This window comes from Rhinolophus sinicus, linkage group LG12 (genome assembly GCF_036562045.2).
Source record: "Rhinolophus sinicus isolate RSC01 linkage group LG12, ASM3656204v1, whole genome shotgun sequence".
Taxonomy (NCBI): Eukaryota; Metazoa; Chordata; class Mammalia; order Chiroptera; family Rhinolophidae; genus Rhinolophus; species Rhinolophus sinicus.
The window spans coordinates 32,326,701-32,348,197 of record NC_133761.1 but is presented as its reverse complement, the minus strand read 5'-3'; the positions used below and the strand labels follow the sequence as shown (position 1 = coordinate 32,348,197).

The 21,497-nt window shown below is 34.3% G+C and overlaps 1 protein-coding gene across 2 annotated transcripts in view; it reads right to left on the bottom strand.

The window, feature by feature from the left end:
• The window catches only part of STK3 (serine/threonine kinase 3), a 301,457-nt gene that overhangs the window by 115,306 nt on the left and 164,654 nt on the right, over positions 1–21,497 (bottom strand). For both annotated transcript variants that reach the window (XM_019757652.2, XM_074316314.1), the window contains exons 7-8: positions 21,091–21,228; positions 11,089–11,214 (exon numbers count right to left, since the gene is read on the bottom strand). In XM_019757652.2, coding sequence (XP_019613211.1) covers positions 11,089–11,214; positions 21,091–21,228 — 264 coding nt within the window. The remainder of the gene's footprint in view (positions 1–11,088; positions 11,215–21,090; positions 21,229–21,497) is intronic.

Genomic DNA, 21,497 nt, shown 5'->3' with positions numbered 1-21,497 from the left:
GGAGAGGGGCTAGGGATGGAGCATATCACCAGTGGCCAGCGGTTTAATCAACCATGCCTATGTAATAGAACCTCCATATGGTGATGGAAGGAGAACTGACTCTGGTGGTGAACACACAATGTGATATACAGATGATGTATTACAGAATTGTACACTTGAAACCTATGTAACTTTATTAACCATTGTCACCCCAATAAACTTCAATTTGGAAAAAAAAGAACCTCCATAGAAACCCTACAAAGGGTTACGAGAGCTCCCAGGTTGGTGAATACGCATCGAGGTAGTAGGAGGGTGGCAAGATCAGAGAGAGGACATGGAAGCTCCATACCTAGCCCTGGGCCTTTCTTCCATTTGGCTGTTCTTGAGTTATATCCTTTGTAACAAACCAGTAATAGCAAGTAAAACATTTCCCTGAGTTTTGTGAACTGTTCTAGACAACTATTGAACCAGAAGAGAGTGTTGTGGAAACCTCCTATTTATAGCCAGTTGGTCTTGAGTACAGACTTGTGATGGACATCTGAGGTGCGGGGCAATTTGGTGGGACTGAGTCCTCAACCTGTAGGCTCTGTTCTAAGCCTGGGTAGTTAATGTCCGAAAGAATTAAACTGTAGGATAATTAGTTGGTGTCCGCAGGGAAATGGGTAATTGTTTAGTGTGGAAAAGCTACACAACTGGTATCAGAAGTGTTATGAGTAGAGGAAACAAGTTTTTCCTTTAGTACTCTTGATATAATGTTTTGAAACTAGACTTCATCTCTGTGGTCTTCCACCCCAAACCAATAACCAGTGTCATCATTAAGAAAAAAATCAAACAAACCCCAACTGAGGGACATTCTACAAAATACCTAACCAGCATTTCTCAAAGTTCTCAAAGTCATCAAAAACAAGGACAATCTGAGAAACTGTGACATCAAAAGGAGCCTAAGAAGACGTACTGTGGTACCCTGAATGGATTCTTCCTACACAGAAAAAGAACATTAGGTAAAAACTAAATCTGGATAGAGTATGAACTTTAGTTTAAATATTTATCAATATTGGTTCATTAATTGTGACAAATGTACCACACTAATAGGTTATTTATTAATAGGGGAAACTGAATGTGGGGGTATATGGAAATTCTCTGTATTATTTTTTTATTTTTATAAACCTAAAACTATTCAAAACTTATAAGTTAATTTAGAAAAAGAAAATGAAGGAAATCCTTCACTTTTTAGTTTGAATAATTATTTATGTCACAAAGCCCAATGCTAGAACCTACACGTCACTGGTTTTTATCTACATAAGAATCAGCTAGGGAGCTTTTAAAAAAGTCTGATGCCTGGATTTAAGCTTATATCAACTAAATCAGAAACTTCTCAGAGTAAAAACCAAATACTGTTTGTTTTTTTCTCCAAAAATAATACCCAGGTAGTTTATATGTACAAAGAGAGATCAAATGATCTAGCCATTTGCTGAACATTCTACACATTCATTATATTAAATATCGCAAATCCCAAGGAATCATTTTTCCATTAGGGGTAACTATAGTATACAGACTTTAAGTGATTCAGAGATATATATATACACACACACACATATATACACATATACATATATATATACACACATACATATATAGATCACTATATATGAATCACTAAATATATACATATCGTATTGAAAAGAACAGAACTCTACATTCCATTATTTAACCAGAAAATTGTTGGAATCTCTTTTCAGAATAAGATATTTAGAAAATATTTAGTAAATTTCAATATGTACATGCTTTAAAAAAAAAAGAATGTCCTGAAGCATATCCTATTTTTAAAAAGGTATCCTTTATTTGATAAAATGTTTTAAATGCTTATACGACAGAAACAATTAACATAGATTCATTTGCTTTATATCCTACTATGAATGCTCCTTGGTGACAACAAAATATACTTTAAACTTGTACTGAGTAGAAAGAGCAACTCTGTTAGTAGATACTCTTTAAAAAAGTGAACTTTCTACAGCTAATGTAGGTATTTACACTACATACGAACAAATATAGTTATGTTACTTAATCAACTCACACTACAGATTTGGGAATATCTGCCACTAATATCCAGAAAACAAATTCTTTCTTACTATGTAATACAGTTCACCTATCTCAGCACCAAATCTGTATCACATGCTCAGAAATGCCAAAAAAAGATGATCTTTGTCATGTTTAGCAATGCTTAAACTACCAGAAAAACCTTGATATTGGGATTAATCTGCTGCAGAAATCTCTGTTTGCAATTTGTTTAATTTTAAAAATCTGTACAATTACCTCAGCACCTATCAAAACATGTCAGTTTGTCAAGATGTATTCTCATCAGACAAGCTTTTTCTGTAATAGGTATAAAAATCAAATTCATAAGGCACTATTTCCAATCATGTCCTGTACCTTTCTTGAATAAAAAATACTTAAAAAGGTTTGTTTATAATAGTTACCCAGGACACAGATGTATAACACTAAATTTAAAAAAAAAACAAAAAACGTTATCTTGAAATGGTTATCTATCATATAGTGTTTCCTTTTCAAAAGTCACATTGAGAGTTGATGGAATGTCAATTTAATTTTAGGCCACAAATTTTTCTTCAATTTTAAGAAGCTGAACTATGGAGAATTAAGGTTGGAAAAATTATAACTTGATATTGGTATAATCCATAAATTATCTGAAATTGACACTCACTCAAAATGGAAAAGCAGAATCTACAACGGGCTCAAGTATTAATACTGAATATCCAATATAAATCTCTTATGATACAGCAATTCAATATGGTGAATTTCACAGCTCTAGAATTTTGAAATCAGGGGAATAATTTTGATCTACATTATTTCAAATTATAGCTGTATGAAATTTTTCAATGGTCCAATGACAAACTGGCTCTGGATCATATTAGTCCAGTCACTGGATAAGGACTAATCCAGGGTCAAGACTAAAGATGGCTACTATAAAGGCTGTCAAAGAATACAGGTCCCCTGGGGTAAAAATAAATGCAGAAGTAAAACTTGGCAACACATAATCAAAAAGGAGGAAAATCTCAATGAAACTAACTAGGATATCAAAACATCCAAATTTTCTGCCACATTCTAAAAGGCAGCCAGTCCCCCAGTACCATATCTAGCAGGTTTTGGCCAAATGAATTGCCCAAATCGCCCCCCAAAAACAACCAAGCTTCATTGGTTAAAAGTAACCAAGATGAATTATGAATGAAAATAAGGAGAGACTGCAAAGTAAGAACCTGACTTCACAGATATGGATGTTAAGGCGAGCAATGAATCAGTCAGGTAATGGCTTGTAATTCTACAGTTGTTCTCTTATGGTGGGTGCTGGAGGGTCCAAGACTATACCTTTGTTCCACCACCTAAAGAAAATTATTTTGTAAAAGACACAGTGGTTCAGAAAAAGAGAAATATCCATTTATTTCTATTCTTATCAACTAATAACTTGATATGACTTGCCTTAAATTGTCCTGATTTCTTGTAATGATATCTTTTATAAGTTTTCCCTTCCCTTCTTAGATCACGTTGTTTTACAAGTTATCCAGAATAAACCAGAATTGAACAGACTATAGATTTTCTATAAATTGTGCCAATTTATGAGTACTGGAGGATTTCACAATCATTATAATATATGAAGAGTTTTATAGATTTATTCATAGATATATTAAATATCATCAAATTAAAAACTCAATATTTAAAATTGTAATTCAGAACACCCAAGAAATGACAAATGACAGGAATTTCCATTAAAATGAAAGATTGAACACATGGGTTTATGCTTTTCCCTGCTAAAACCCTATCAAAATTACAATAAAGACACAGAAAAAGGATCAACTCATAAAGACAAAGAGCATGGGGGAGGACAGAACAGCAAATAGGAATGTCAAAAACTTCGGAAGCTAGAAACAAGCTAAATGTAAGTAGTAGCTAACTCAGAAGACCAAAGAAACCCAAAACTTAAGCTTGCAAGGAGAGAAATCACAAGAAGCAAGCAAACTCAGGCTCCAAAGCAGTGAATGTTAACATCTTTTACAGTAAGGTTCACAAGCCAAGTAGTTCTCTTACACAGAGTTTCCAGTAAGCTACTTTAGTGCTTCTCTCAGATAGAAAGGTCCGACAACTAAGTTCACGAACTTGTTGCAACGATATTGCTAACCTTTTTTGATGTCAGAGGGAGTATTCATCATGAATTTGTACAAATTGGACAAACAAATTAACCAAGTTTACTATTTGGAGGTGCTGAAAAGGCTGCATGAAAAAGTTAGACGACCTGAACTTTTCACCAACAATTCATGGCTCTTGTATCACAACAATTCACCAGCTCACCCGGCACTGTCTGTGAGGGAGTTTTTAGCCGGTAAACAAATAACTGTATAGAAACACCCTCCCTAACTCACCTGATCTGGCCCCCAATGACTTCTTTCTTTACCCAAAGATAAAGGAAATATTGAAAGGAAGACATTTTGATGACATTCAGAACATCAACGGCAATACGATGGCTCTGATGGCCATTCCAGATCAAAAGAGTTTCAAAATTGCTTTGAAGGGTGGACTAGGTGCTGGCGTTGGTGCATAGCTTCCCAAGGGGAGTACTTCGAAGGTGGCTGTGGTGATATTCAGCAATGAGGTATGTGGCATTTTTTCTAGGATGAGTTTGCGAATTTAATTGTCTGACCTCGTATAACTACTAGATGTTTGAAGAAAACCAATAAAGTGAAAAGTCAGAGATTAAACAAACAAACACATGTAAGTCAGAGATTAAACCAGCGTAAATCAGAGATTAAACAAACAAAGGTAATAGAAAGAGGGGAGCAAAAGAAAACTCAAAGTGATAATGATAACAATGAGGACGTGCAGGAGATCTTGAGAATTAAATATTTGATATGAACAAAATAGAAGGGTTAAAAGATATACTTGTGGAGACCTCCAAGAAAGAACAAAAAGAGTAAAAAACACAAAACAGAAAAGAGATCACTGAAAGATAAATCTAAGAGGTCCAACAATCAAATAAAAGGAGTTCCAGAGAGAGAACTATTAAGAAATAGCAAAAATAAAATTGCATAGAACAGAAGCGTGTTTCCAAATTAAAATGGCCCAAAGACACTCCACACAATGACTGGAGAAGATCTACACCGAGGCACGTTATCATGAAAGTTTTAAACAACAGGGAGAAAGCGAAGATCTAAAAAACTTCCATAAAACATTCAAAGGATTAGGTATCAGAACGTCATCTGTCTTGTCATCACCATTACTGCTAAGTTAGGAAATAGACCATGCCTTCAAAACGCTAAGGGAATAAGTAAATGAACTAATCAGAAACAGTTTTGGAGACATAGAAGAAAAACTGAGGGTTGCTAGATGGGCGGAGGGGGGGGATAAGGGGGAAGGTGAGGGGTTTAGAAAATAGTCGGTAACCACAAGATGGCCACAGGGTTTTGAAAATTAATTTTGGGAACGTAATCAACAATGTAAAGATTTTGTAGGGTATCTGATGGACACGTGTCTCATTAGGGAGACCACCTCAGGGATGATGTAGACGCCTGATCTCTGCACTGTACACCTGAAGCTGAACAATAATGAATGCTAACTATAATTTTATATATATATATATATATATATATATATATACACACACATTTATATATGTATATACATATATATATGTATGTATATACTTACAAGAAGCGGAGTACAGCATTAGGAATAGAGACAGTGGAAATGTAATGGCTCTGTGCGATGTCAGAGGGATAGTGGATGGGGGAGGGGGGTTCACACAGTGTGAGGGATATAAATGACAAACGTCTAAGTATTGCTTTGTCTTGTGCAACTGAAATAAAATTTTTAAAAAAAATGCGTATGACCTAAAGGCTATGTGGTACCCTGGACTGGATCCTGGATTACAGAAAGGGCATTACTGGGTAACTGGTGGAGTCGGAGTAAAGTCTGTAGTTTAAGTTAATAATATTTACCAATGTTAATTTTCTTAATTTTGATAAATGAACCCTGGTTATGAGAGATATTTATATTACGCAAAGCTGAGTGATTGGCATGTGGGAGCTTTGTACTACCTTTGCAACTCCTTAGAAAATCTAAAATTGTTTCAAAATAAAAAATAAAAACATTAACAAAAAATGGTAGCCACTGTATACTGGAAACTATAAAATATTGCTGAAATAAACAAGACTGAAATAAATGGAGAAAAAAAAATGCTAAGGGAACATTATTTCCAACGCAGAACTTTATACTCAGATTTTATACTCAATTAATCAACAAAAAGGTAGAATAAAAACATGCCCAAATATACAAGATCTGAAAAAAACTGCTAATGTTTGCAAACTCCTGGAAGATATGGTACATGAAAACAAGGAAGTAAAACAAGAAAGACAAGATCTAGGCAACAGGCAATCCATTACAGAAGAGAAGGAAAGGAAATTCCCAGGATGATGTTGAAGGGAAGTCTTAGGATGAAAGCTGCTCAAGACTCTAAAAAGCAATCAGTTCAGATCAGAGGAGGACAGAGGGCTAAAGAAAGAATGAGTCAAGAAAAAAGTATGACACTGATTAACTGTCTGTGTTTGAATGTACATAGAGGAGTTTACATCTCTTGTGGAGAGTGTGGAAATGCAGCATTTGAGAGCAAACTAGTGATGGGTACATACAAAAATTAACAACAAAGAACGGTAACAAAAGCTGAGAAAATTATTAGTTTCAGAAATCACAAAAGGAAAATGAGAAGTAATCAATTATTTTTGTAAAGAATTTCAATTTGTGATCAATAATTTTATGTCAAATATAAATGTCCCTTACTAATCAACTTTTCAAGAAGTAAAGAGATGAGAATAAAATTTTTTCTTTATTTTCTTCAAATATATTTTTTAGTAAGTAGGTTGATAGAAATCTCTACCAATTCTTCCAAATACAATTGGCCATTTAAAATTGTTTTAAAATACTTAAAAAGAAATTTTTAATATAAATTGGTTCAAGTCTGATCATCGTGCGTGTGTGTGTGTGTGTGTGTGTGTGTGTGTGTGTGTGTGTGTTTCAATTTCAGGGCAACAACTGACAAAATGATCTCAAGATGGACGCTACTGCCTGAAAACATAATCTAAAGTAAAGCATGTGAATATTGCTCAAAGGGCAACTCTACCAAGACTTTTGTTTTCTTATAATTTCAATTAAAAACAACAAAAAGGAACATAATAGTTTTACCCAGAAACACTAGCTTGGTGTCAGAGAATAAATGCTTATTTGAAAAAAAAGAAATCATAAAAACCTGATGTGAGTGTGGTCCACAATATTTTGAAGCCCTCTTCTCACCAGGTGGAACCTCATTCCCCTCACCTTGAATGTGCACAGGTCTAAGTGATATACACCTGAAACAATGGGACAGCTTTGGAAGCCTGATGGCCTTTAGGGAGGTTGCAGGAAGGTGAGGAAAATGTTGGAAAACTAGGAGAAAGGATATTCTTATTATGTAGTGGCAGAGAATTTAGAACACTGTTGTCTACAGTAACCAGAAAGGTAATAGAGAAAGTAAAAAATATGCCTAAATGAACTGGTTAGTCTAGCTAAGGCGATTTCCAGGCAGACTTTCAGATGCTGTCTGGTGTCTTCCTGCTGCTTATAATAAAAAGCAAAAGGAGAAGGGAAAGCCGAAGAACAGACAATTAAACAGAAAATGAATTAAGATTTGCTGATTTGTAAATCCCCAGCCTCTGTAGACAGCAAACAATACTACTATTACGAAAAAGCTTTCAAGCAAACATTAAATCCAAGAAAGACAGCCCTGCAACTTTCTTCTTCTTTTCCAATATTGTTTTAACTATTTGGGGGCCCCATGTTTCCACATGAATTTGAGGATCGGCTTTCCATTTCATAGAAAAAAAACCACACACGCACACAAAAGAAACACTGGAATTTTGATAGGGATTAGATGAATCTGTAAATCGCTCTGGGAGTACTGCCATCTTAACACTATGAAGTCCTCCAATCCACGAACGTGGGATGTCTTTCCATTAATTTAGGTATTCTTTAATTTCTTTCAGCAGCGTTTTATACTTTCACTGCACCAGTCCTTCACCTCCTTAGCTAAATTTATTCTTAGGTATTTCATTCTTTTGGATGCTATTGTAAATGGAATTGTTTTCTTAATTCCCTTTTTGTATTGTTCATTACTGGTGTAGAAAAACATAACTGATTTTTGTGTGTTGATCTTATATATCCTGCAACTTTGCTGAACTTGTTTATTAGCTCTAGAAGATTTAGATGTTTTTGAGAGACAGCATTCAGGAGGCGGCTCCAGCTCAAGGGAACCAAAACAAAGCCAAGCCTCTATGCTCGTTCCTCAGGAAGTGCCAGAGAGTTAAAAATTTTAAAAAGCACATTTTTTTTGTGACCAAGGGTTTTACTCCTCTCCCCTGCCCTCAACCTCTGCCACTGTTACATGACTGCCACTGAACTCGAAAATTGGGATGGCAGGCACGTTACCAAAAATGCCACAACACTTTCTTACCAAAATTTAGCAGCCCTATTCTTTGTTAAGCACTTAGCTGGCTGCTGTATAACTTTTCTATTAGAGTCCAGTATTTTGAAAAAGTTGATTTGTCAGTTTCTGCCAACTTAATGGTTGCTTCCATGAAGGCAATGATTCTTAGAGCTCCCTCCTCCACAATTTTCTATAACCAGTAACTTCAGTTAACAAATAGAACGTGGCGGAAATGACTATGAGCAACTCCCCAGACTATAATAAAAAGGCACTAGGACTTCCTCCTTGTTCTGCTCTTGGATCACTCCCTCTGAGAGCAGCCAGGTGCCATGCTGTGAAGACTCTCAAGTAGCCCTATGGAGAGTCCCACCTGGTAGGAAACTGAGGCAGCCTGCCAACAGCCATGAGTGAGCTATCTTGGAACTCCAGTCCCTGTCAAGCCTTCAGATGACTGAAGCTATGACCAACACTTAGGCTACAACCCTATGACAGACCTTGAGCCAGAATCATCCATCTAACCCACTCCTGAAATAATCATCTACAGATATCATGAAATAATAAATGTGCGTTGTTTTAAGCTGCTAAGTTTTGGGGTATATGATACTTAAAGCTGGGGCCCAAAATAGGCGAAGAATCTAGTCATTCAATGAGTTCTCGGGAAGAAGAGTGTTTCAAACAGAGAGAATAGCACATGCAAAGGCCCTAAGTAAGGAAAGGTCTTTGGCATGTTAAAAAAATAAAAATCTGAAATAAGATCAATGAGGCTGGAGCTCAGTGAAAGAGAGGAAAACAGTGAGTGAAGAGATCATCAAAGTAGCAAAAAGTAACCAAAGTGACTGTATAGCAAGGCCTTAGAAACTAGTAAAAACTGGTAAATTCTGGGGTAGTCAATGGTTCACCATTCAACAAAAATAAAAACCAGCCTATAATTAAGTATAGAAAGAAAAGAGCAAAACAAAAATAATCACCAGTCCCCTGACAACTAATTAAAGAAAATTCACTAGTCTAGCACTCAGAAGATGCTTGCATAAGATGAAGAAAAGGCCGATGGGTACCACCACAAAGGGATAAAGATTAGACCTTATTGAGAATATCATCAGAAACTGTCTAACTCTGATAAGCCAATGTTGTTTATTTTTAGAAGTACTAATAAATATTTGATTAAAAAGTGAGCAAAAAGTATCAAAAACTCAAAAGTAAAAATTCTTGTTTTATTCTTGGTTCCTCACCAGCTTTGTGAACTTTGGTAAATCACTTCTCTCCTAACATAATTTCATTCAACTGAAAAATGGGATAATAATATACACATGACCAATCTTACTTTTTTAAAGAGCAAGTAAAATAACGTGTGACGAAAGTACTTTTGAAACTGCAAAAAAATTAACATTTACAAATGTTAATTGGAAAGAAATAAAAAACAAACTTCTATCATCGCACAGCAACCCAGGGTGGGAACTATAAAACCCTTTGAAAGCAAGAACCAAGGTCTTTACATCATCCCATATCACTTATTTATCTTTATAGAATTAATACATAATCACAAACTTATGAAAAAAATCTTTACGAGGATGCTAATTTTGAATGGTGAATTTATTGGTAAAAAGTTTAATATCTAGAATATAAGCTTAAAGCATCTACCAGGCAGTCCGAAGTCACTGCCAAATTAATAACTGATGCAGTCCAATAACTAAAGAAAATGATTATAAATCTGTTTTGCATACATGCACACTTGTCCTTATCCTGGGCTACCATATAAAACAAGGTTTAATAATTAATGAAAAGGGTAAAAGAATTTCAAAAGAAATCTCAATTAGATAACTAGACTCTGAAATTAAAACTAAATTTGAATTAGCAAAATAATACTATTTGTATACAAAAACTATTAAAAAAACTTCTATGGGAAAATATAGATGATATTATCAAAGGTATTTTCAATCAGTAAAAAAATAAAACAATATCTGTGTTTTCAGATTTTATGACTACCTGAATACCAAGAGGTATTAATCGCTTATCTTTAAGCAGAAAAAAAAATGTATAATTTGAAACAAGAAAAAAGTTAGTGAAGAACAGATTAGACATTATAAAATGTGATACATAGATACAATTATTTTAATGTTATTAAAATGCACTGATGTACCAATACAAAGTAAATGGAATTAGCTGGTTTAACATGCTAGGTCCTTATATGTCCCTCCTGCTTTCTCTAGTAACCCATCTTTTACTGTGGTACTCTTTATCTACAGTATAGTTGATGACAAGTTAAAAGAAAGTTCCAGAAGGTATGACACAAAATTAACCAAATTCAAGACAACATTTATTCAACAAACACAGTTAGTGTCCACTAGACACTCGATACTGTATAAGCCTACTGTATCATCAACCTTACATTCCACTAATCACGAATTCTTAAGAAACAGAAAAGGATAGCAAATATTTAATGCAAAGAAAATTTATTTTAGATTTAAAGAACAAACATACCTCATTTATATAATAAAATAGTAAGTACTATTGATATATTTAAAGAAAAAAAACAAAATTATGGAAAAATTACTCAGAAGAAACAAATCAAGTTTTTGAGGGTAATTACGAACCGAATTATCTTCCTCCTCTTCCAATTCTCGCTGCTGTTCTTCATGTCTTTTTGCTTTGATCTCCATAGCTTCTGTGATCAGATCTCTTAAAATCGATACAGGTTTTGCATTCTTGATAAAAGGATGCTAGAAAAGTAAAATTTAATGGTATAAATATAAAAGATTTCTCTGAAAAAATGTTAAAACAACACATAAATGCAAACCAGGATCATAGCCTTCAATGATTGTCCTTTCATCCAGAATTAAATGCATAAGTTAAAAATGGAGACTATTTCAGCTGCTTTAGAAATAAAAATTCTGCTTTTAAAAATTTTACTTCTTTTTAAAAGCCATTCAAGCACACATTAATACATTAATAAAACTACCATAAAGGTATAATTGTCTACAGGAAGTGTAAATTAGCTAGTAAAAAAGATAAAAAATTAAAAAAAAAAAAAAAAACCACAACACAGATTGGTGGGTACATTACATATAAAAATAAAATTTGGCATTAGGTACAGATTTTAATTAATCTTAAGCTGACAGCCAGAATCAGTGATAAAAAGGAGGGCAACGATTTTGTTATTTCTTTTACTTACTTTCTGTTTTATTATGTCGTGAATAATGTAATCATTTCTAATAGAGAAATAAAACACAGCAATAAAATAAAAATATCTTTTGGAAAATAAATATTGCCTAATTTCTATAAGATATATATAAAACAACTTTTCACACCACCTGATCTAGCTAAAATATCTGAGTTTGCTACAATTCTGATAAACAGAATGGAAACCACCAGCCTAGACAGAACTGGGTTTTCGATGACCTTTTTTAGGAAGGGTGTGAGAGAAAGTAGAGGGAAAGATTGTAAGTATAATTTGGGATAGATAACCTTATTTTTGAGGAAGCAGTACAGCTTCAAAATGTAATTTTCATTAATTATATGTCAGTAGAGTCAGGTAAAAGCCATCTGAGTTATTTTAACAAAGATCAATAGAACATAAAAATATTCTTAAAGACAAAAAAAATTTAGTGCTAAAGAAGAAATTACAAACATTTGGAAGAGGCTTCATACCATTTAAGAAAAATATGAGTAAGAATTTTACCAGATTACAGAAATACTAGGATCAATTGCTAAGAACCAATAAATTCTTTTATAACAGTTATAGAGTAATTGACAGATAAATTAAGTTCTATTAACACAGCTGTGGTGGAGACTCCTAGGTCCACCAAAATAGAATTGTGTGGCTAGATGTATGGTTGCGCAGCTAGATCCTACATTTCTCAGCCTCTTTTTCAGCTGGTTGTGACTGTGTGATTAAATTCTGTCAATGGAATGGAATGTGTGTCACTGTTGTGTTCCACTTCCTGATCTGGGCCTTAAGACACTGAGTGTGCATTCTTCCATGATTTATTCTCTTTCTGCTAAGCTGAAAAACAAAGACAATGTCCTAGAGAATGGGGAGCAACAAGAAAGAAGAAACTCCAGTCCTACTCTGAACATTTTTGAAAAACACTGGTGGAAAGGTCACAAAATATAATAAGTGAAGATATGCTCTTTGCCCTTAAAGAACTTATTATCTAGAATAAGGAATAAAACACAAACACATATAAAAAATTACAATGTGACACACAAGGTACATTTATGACGGTGTAGCACAACTTATATGACAAAAAGATATAAAAATAGAAGAATCGGTGAGGGTAATCTCAGGCGCCTCATGAAGAAGAATAGACCATTTTAAGGAGGTGGAAAAGGATGAACAATATGAACAAACATCTCAAAATAGGGAATGTATGTTAGAACACAGTAGGAAGATCTGCCCGGCCACGACAGAAACCCTATTTAGAGAAATGGTATTCTGTGAGTTTAGATACAGGAAACAATGGGGCAAGAAAGATAAATGCTTAGTATGAAAGGCCTAAATTTTGTCTGACAGCCACTTTAATTACATAAATGAGACTAACATAAGTAAAAGAATGTCTTTGATAGCATAATTCTGAAGAATTTAGAAACAAAACAGAGTGGGAAGAAACTGTAATAATACAGCAGTTAATTATTAAGAACCTGGGTTGAAAAAAAAAATAGCTGCCACAATAGAGAGGAAAAAGTGAATCTGATGGAAATACTCTTAAGGATTTAGTGACTGTATATTAAAGTAAGTAGAAGACGATCAACACTGTAAAAACTGGGTATCAGGAAAATTTTATCAGACACACTGGCAGATTCTTTTTTAAAGTAATGGGTGGTTAAAATTAAAAACTGCAAAGCAACATTAAAATAAACAGAACAACAACAAAAAACAGAGAAAACAAATTGGCAAAAATAAAACATGACAACTGTGATTGAAATGTTATTAGCATAGACCAATGTAAATAAATGGGTTGAGTTTCCATTTATTACATAGTATTTTAGTTAAGAAGTACTATAAAACAATCAGTTCATAAGATAAATTCAGCTACATGCTTTCTAGATGAGATATACTTAAATCCAAGTCATGTTTACCTAAGAGGCATACTGAAAAGGAACTGGGATAAAAGTCAAAGATAGGCAATAAAATATTAGTCAAACATAAATAGATCAAGAATAACATAATCAAAAAAAGAATTAAAAGCAAAAAATAGTAAATGGGGAAAGTTATTTAAATTAACAAGGGACATAATATAAAGACATTATAGTTATAAACCAGATATACCAGTATAGCATTATGATATGTAACAAAACTTATAGAGACATAAGTTGATATAAATAAATAGGACAGAGAAAATTTAATATTCCTTTCTAGTCACTGACGAAAAAAATATGTAGAAAAAAATATTTTTAAATTAAGTAATATAATCAGATTGAATTAACAGAAAAAAAATAAGTTGTATCTTTTTGTTAAATGCCTGTCAAAGCATGTGCCAGCATAGGAATGGAAAGAACAATGAAACATTGCAATGCCCAGAAATAGAATATAATATATAAATAATACAAAATAAACTGACATATTATGAAGATAGAATTTCTAATTAGTGAGGAAAAATTTACTTACATCAAAACTGGTGCTGAGATAATACACGGGGAAAAAATTAAACTAGATCTTTACCACCAAAACACCAAAATAAATTCCAGATTGATTAAGGAGTTAAAGTTTAAAAAATGGAAATATAGAAGAACTAGAAGGTAACACAGGAGAATGTTTATATATTCAATCCAGTGCTGTGAAACAAAAGAAAAAATAAGATAATTTGAATATATAAAACTTAAATACGTATGAACGGCCAAAAAAAAAATGAATAAACTAAAAACTACATTTGTAACATTTATGTCCGACAAGAGGGTGATTATATGAAGAGTTTTTAAAAGATTATCAGTAAGAAAAAGATTAACACACCAAATTCTAAAAGGCAATAAATTTTTACTATTTCCAAATGTATCAAAAGTAAAATCTAAACTAAGACGATGAGCATTCTTAAACCACCTGAACTAATGAAAAGAGAGAAAATGCCCCAAAATCAACTTAAAGCATTCTTGATCATGTATTTTAAAAATTAAGGTTGCTTAAAATTTTATTCTTTTAATAAGTGCTACTTGAAATGCTACTTCTTAAATTTTGTTCATGTTTTAAATGATCAATTTCTGAACTGATAGAGTTCAAATTAATGATTTATTCAAAAAAGCTTCAGTGAAAACAAGAGTTTAAAGTGAACTGAAGAAGAGACTTCTGCTTCTGGACAGACTGAGTAGCCATACTTTTCCTTATACCTTTCCGTAAAAGTACAGTTAAAATCCTGGACATTATATATGAAACAAACATAAGAAGACTAAGAAATGTGTATAGAAGGCAGCAAACTGGTTAGGGACTCTGCGACTTGACAAAGGACATAGCTGTGAGTTCCATGGTTTGTTTTTTGTTTTCTTGTTTTTCTAATCTCATTGAACCCACACTTGTACGGGACAAACCAACAACCCAGAAAAACCAATAGACACAAACTAAAAAACCTACAAAAGCCCGCTCTCTTGAGCCAAAAGATCAGGAAAGGGACAGCCAGTGCAACAAAACTTATAGATAATAAGCATTCTAACCCATCCAAACGCCACAGAGAAAACACTGGCCCCCAACCCCACTGGCAAGGCTGAGTGGGGAACCTAGACTTCCACCCTCTAGTGGGTGTCCGATCCTCCTGAGGTGGTGTCAGAGAAGACCAAGTGCCGAGCTAGGCATTCATCTCCACCATGCTGTATGAGAAGTGCCCCTCTCTCCTCTGGTGGGGAGTTTCATTGGAGACTGTGGGAACCTAGACTGGCAACTCTACCGGATAGTAAGAGAAAAACCCTACCCCCTCCCAGCTAGAGTGGAATCAGAGGAGGCCTAGCGGAGAGTCAGAACTTTCACCACCACCCAGCTACAATGAGGCCCTGCCGTGCCAGTAGAGGTCACTGGGGGAGCCCCTCTAGCAGGGAGCTTGTTTCCACCCTGTCCAGTAGTAATAAGGAATCCTTCCCCCACCCTACCTGTCCAAGGAGATTAAGTGGGGAACCTGAACTTCTACTGCTACCGGGCAGAAATGAGATGGTACACTTTTCTCCCACTGAAGCATTTGTTAGAGGACACCTGTTACAACAGAAAATTTAAATAAGATCCAGAGTCTTATAATACTGAAAATGTCTAGGTCGCAAATGAAAATACCAAGAAGGAGGAAAATCTCAAATTAAATGGGGAAAGATAATAAATAAACACCAACATCAAGAAGACACAGATGTCAGAATTATCTGACAATGATTTTAAAACAGTCATCATAAAAAAATGCTTCAATGAACAATTACAAATATGCTTGTAAACAAATGAAAAATTAGAAAGTAGCAGCAAAGAAAGAAGATATATAAAAAAGAAAATTTTAGAACTGAAAAATAACCAATATTTAAAATTTGATGGATGAGCTTAATAGCAAAATGAGGACACAGAAAGAATCAGTGGATTGGAATATAAAACAGTAGAAATTATACAATACAACGCCTGACAACTAACTTCGTGAACTTGTTGCAACGATGTTGCTAACCTTTTTTTGATATCAGAGAGATTATTCATTATGAATTTGTACCAACTAGACAAACAATTAACCAATTTTACTATTTGGAAGTGCTGAAAAGGCTGCGTGAAAAAATTGGACGACCTGAACTTTTCACCAACATTTCATGGCTCTTGCATCATGATAATACACCACCTCACACTGCACTGTCTGTGAGGGAGTTTTTAGCCAGTAAACAAGTAACTGTATTGGAACACCCTCCCTACTCACCTGATCTGGCCCCCAATGACTTCTTTCTTTACCCAAAGGTAAAATAAAATATTGAAAGGTAGACATTTTGATGACATTCAGGACATCAAGGATAATATGATGACAGCTCTGATGGCCATTCCAGAAAAAGAGTTCCAAAAGTGCTTTGAAGGGTGGACTAGGTGCTGGCATCAGTGCATAGCTTCCCAAGGGGAGTACTTTGAAGGTGACTGTAGTGATATTCGGCAATGAGGTATGTAGAACTTTTTCTAGGATAAGTTTGCAAACTTAATTGTCCAACTTTGTATTAACAACAGAAACTAGATTGGAATAAAAATGAACAGAACCTCAGGGACCTGTGCAACTAAAACAAAAGATCTAATATGTGTGTCAGTGGAGGCCTAGAAAGAGAAGAGAAAGATGGTAGGGCTGAAAAAGTGTTTGAAAACAATAATTGATGAAAACGTCCCAAAATTGGCAAGAGCTATAAACCTACATATTCAAGAAGCTCAACAAACCCTAAACAGGCCAAATCTAAAGAAATCCACACCAAGACACATCATAATTAAACTTTTCAATATTAAGACCAAAAAAAAATCTTAAAAAGAGCAGAGGTAAACAATTCAGATAACAGATTTCTCTTAAGAAACCATGGATGTCAGGAGAAAGTGGCACAACATTTTTTAAATGCTGAAAGAAAAGAACTGTCAACGAAGAATCCTATTGTCAGTAAAAATATCCTTCAAGAATGAGGAGAAAACAAGACATTCTTAGATGAAGGAAAACTAAGGGGCCTATCCTAAAAGAATGGCTAAAAGGAAGTCCTCTAAACAGAAAGGAAATAATAAAAGAAGGAACCTTGGAACATCAGGAGAAAAACCAATGGAAAGAGCAAAAATAGGGTAAATACAATAGATTCTCCTAATTCTCTTGAGTTTTCTCAATTGTTTAAAGGTTAAAGCAAATATTACAACACTGTTGATATGGACAAAAAGGAAGTATTTAAGACAATTATAAATGAGAGGGAAAGCAAGGTAGATGAACTGGTAAATATCCATAGCAACATCCATAGATTCTCCAACTGTGAGGCTACACTCTCACCTTACATGTCCCCAAAAGATGGATTCAAATCTTTCTCTTTCTTAACAATGGTACTTATTTCAATTTCTGGAAAACTAACAGGCCCAACTTCCCTTCTGACAACAGTTATATTAAACAAACAGATCATATCAATGATAAATATCACTATTATAAAAACTACTTAGTTTATAAGAAAATTCTGTCTCAGAGATTAAAAATAATTGTTGTTGGAGAGGATTTTGACTGTTTTTTTTCTGCTTCTCTCTTGAGGGTTTGGTCTACTTCCCGACTGCGTAATGGGAATGCCACTGAAGTTTTGAGTCCTATAAGAATAAAACTGGCATTTGCAGGATTGTGCTTTTGGGAATGTTATATTGTGATAATCTTTTCCTCCATACAATAACGGTACTGAATATATGTTCAAAGAAAAAAAGGGAAAAGAAAAGAAATTACTCCTCACTTGAACTGGTAAAATAAAGAATAAGTCACACAGCAGGACATCATCTGTGACAGCCAAGCCCAGGGCCAATTCAAATAATGGCAGATCTCAGCCAACCTAACATTCTCATAGGAGGCCAGCCTGGGATGGGAGATGACTTTCAGCTTGGAAACTGCCCACTGGCAGGTACGGAATCATCTTCAGATCAGGAATTCTAGGGCCACCTTGCCTTTAATATCTCTGGGGTTTCAATTTCCTCATCTTTTAAAAACTACTAAGAGTTCAACTCAACAATCTCAAAGGATCCTCTCAGCCTATGATTCTTTTAAACTTACACAATTATCTATTGTGTATCATAGAAAGTAAACCACTATTAAAAAATTCAGCATGAATTTTTTATTTATTTGTCAGGGTCTATAAATCAATATGTATAATCTATACATGTAGACTATAGACATGTGTCCACTAAAACTTAGCAGTAAGATTGTCCTCTGTGAGTTAAAATATAATTTAATTCATAACATATAAGACACATGCAAAACTCCTTTAAGAGACAGATGGCCAAATATGTGGTGATGGAAAGAGAACTGACTCTGGGTGAACACACAATGTGATATATACAGATGATGTATTACAGAACTGCACACCTGAAATCTATGTAACTTTACTAACAATTGTCATCCCAATAAACTTTAATTAAAGGGGAGAGAGAGAGAGAGGTGAAAGGCTTTCTAGGAGTCCAGTAAAATAAGACTCTAAGCAGTCTAATGAAACGAAAGATAATTATCCTATTTTAAAAACTTTTTAAATCATAAGTTTGTTATGTTGAGTAAACACATCTTCAATTCAATGCACAATATATTAAGCAATGGATATGAGGAGTGCAAAAGTAGTCCCCTCCCAAAAGACATAACGCCTGAACTTGAATTAGTCACAATCCAAGACAGTGATACAGATATGTTATTCCATTCTAACATGATAAATGATATATACAGGGTGGTTATGGGAATAGAGAGGAAAAACTGGCCTCAACAAGGATGAAGGGAAGGTTTTCTGGGGGAGCAGCTAAATTGAACTAGAAACTGTAAGACAATAAGTAAGAAGAAGCCTGTTGGTGAAGGGGAGGAAGTCTTTAAACTGGGCGGGGTGGGGGGGTTGTTGGGAGCATGAGACAAGGTACAGAAGATTGGGAAAGCATGGTCTGTACAAGAAAGTACAAGTCTATTATTTCAGTATTTATACAGGAAAAATGGATGTAACAAGGGGTCAGTTATGAGGCCAGACAAGGACATCAAATTACAACACAGGGACTTGAATGGTCAACAAGAAAGCAAATACTGGCTCATAAGCACTACACAAAATACTATACAAAACCAGGGGCGCTGTTTGCCCTTATTATAAAGAAGGATGCTTGGGCCAAACCCAACTAGAAGGTAGAGAGTAACAGAACTTGTTCATGTAGCCCATACAGGTCATCTTCCTGGGCAGAAAGCAGAGAGTGGGATTAGGGGGCAAATGGAATACACCTAGCACAATCACTTAAGCAATGTGTGGTCATCAGTGTCATTTAACCTTTTTGGGCTTCAGTACCCTCATCCACAAAATTAGGGAATTATACTAGAATATTTCTTAAACACTTTTCTATCCTAAAAACTCTAAGTTAAAAACAACAGAATTTCTTAAGAAACATCAGAAAGGAATACTGGTTAAATTATCCAAAAATCAGTTGTCAGATATATTTGCATTTACTTTCACCACCATATTTTATGCTATTTGTCTCACTTTTTCTGGGCTTTCCTCCTCTCCTTTCTTGCCTTCCTTGGAGTTCAATAATTTAGATATTCAATATGATAACAATACCAATAGGCCCTTGATTTATGTGCTCATATTCCTTTGAAATGCTGACAATATTTCAACATAAACGTTTCAATTAATTAATTTTGAAAGGTACTATTTACACATAAAAAAATCAAAAGGCTCAAAAAGAACATTCAACAAAAAGTAAGTTTCCATTCCACTCCTGCTTCTCAGCCATACAGTTACCTTCTCTGGAGGCCAGTTTCTTGCTTATTTTTTCAGTTACTCCACTACAAGCATTGACATATGCATATATACATGTATGTGTGTATAGGTGTGTGTATTTTGCCAATCACTCCTCTTGATGGACCTTAGATTGTTTCCAATTTGTTGACAGGTATTTATGTTGTTTCCAATCTTTTGCCATTATAATGTGCTATGAATATTTTTACACATGTTATTTCACACATGGTTAAATTTTTCTGTAGAGTAAATTTCTACAAGAGTAATTGCTGGGTCAAAGAATATGTGATACTTTATTTTAGACAGACATTGCTAAATTGCCTTCCATGGAGATTGAGTACTAAGTTACATTTTCGTAACAATAAACATTATACTTAAGAGCCTGTTTCCTATACTCCTCAACAAATCCCTGTTTTTAAATAGTACTTTGGAAAAATCACTTATTATAAGAACCATGGTTTGAATTCTTTTGTCACATAACAAAAATAATTATTTTCCAAATATCAAGTTTTGTTAATGTGAGACATATTTATTATTCACTTAGAGGTCTAAGCCAATTCTGTTGGGAAAATAAAGATTCACAAAGACTTATTAAAAGTACTAAATTATTTCTACTTGCACTAAATTTCAAGGCAGATAAAAATCCTCCTGACATTCTGGATACAAAGTCTACTTGTAGTAGGGATAATGAAACTCTTCATTTAGGTAAATTTGTAACCAGTATTTACAACACGTGATCTTTTCAAAGAGTTCAGGGATCTTGTACTTACATATCTTATAATAAAGCAAAAAGTCAAAGAAGAAATGCTGGGTCAACGAATAAACAACACATCAGGAAAAGACATGAGAAATAGTAACAATGGAGATAAGAATTCATTTCTGAAATTAGAACCCTTGGAAGTTTTGTTTTAAAACAACTTTAGAGGGAAAGAGTTGACTACAACAACAACAAGAACAAACAAACAAAATAGAAAAAAGGGAAACAAGAGAATGCTGAACTTGGGAAAAAAGAAAAAATGAGACACATAGAACATACAGAAGAAGAATGGGGGCAGTGAGTGTGTGTCTTTATCAATGCGTGATTTCCTGGGAGGTTGACATCTTTATAAATCAGTTAATGAAACTCACAGCAATCCTGATCAATGTCAGAAAGCTGAAAGGTATAAAGAAAATACTCTTCCGTTAGCAGCATAAGCACTGACCTGTAAAAGTTGTGTTGCAGTAGCTCTCTGCTCAGGATTCTTCACTAGGCACTTTTTAACAAAATCGGTGAAATCATCAGACCAAAGTTCTGGCTTCCTGAATGTTGGTGGTGGGTTTGTGGGAATCATGAAAATAGCCTAGTAAAAATGAAATATCCAAAAGACATGGTAAGAATCACAATAGCATACTAAATAAACAAATCTCTTCATCTATCTTTTTATCAGACTCTAAATCTGAAAAACAAATTTCAGCTGTTCTAGGATTTCCAGTAAGAATGCAATTCAGGAAGCAATTCCATCTGCTACTAATGTAATCACTTCCCATTAAACTTCCTCTGTTTGAATTGTCACTCATTGAGCACATCATTCTTTATCTATTATTTTTAATCAGTCTCCAAAGAAGACTG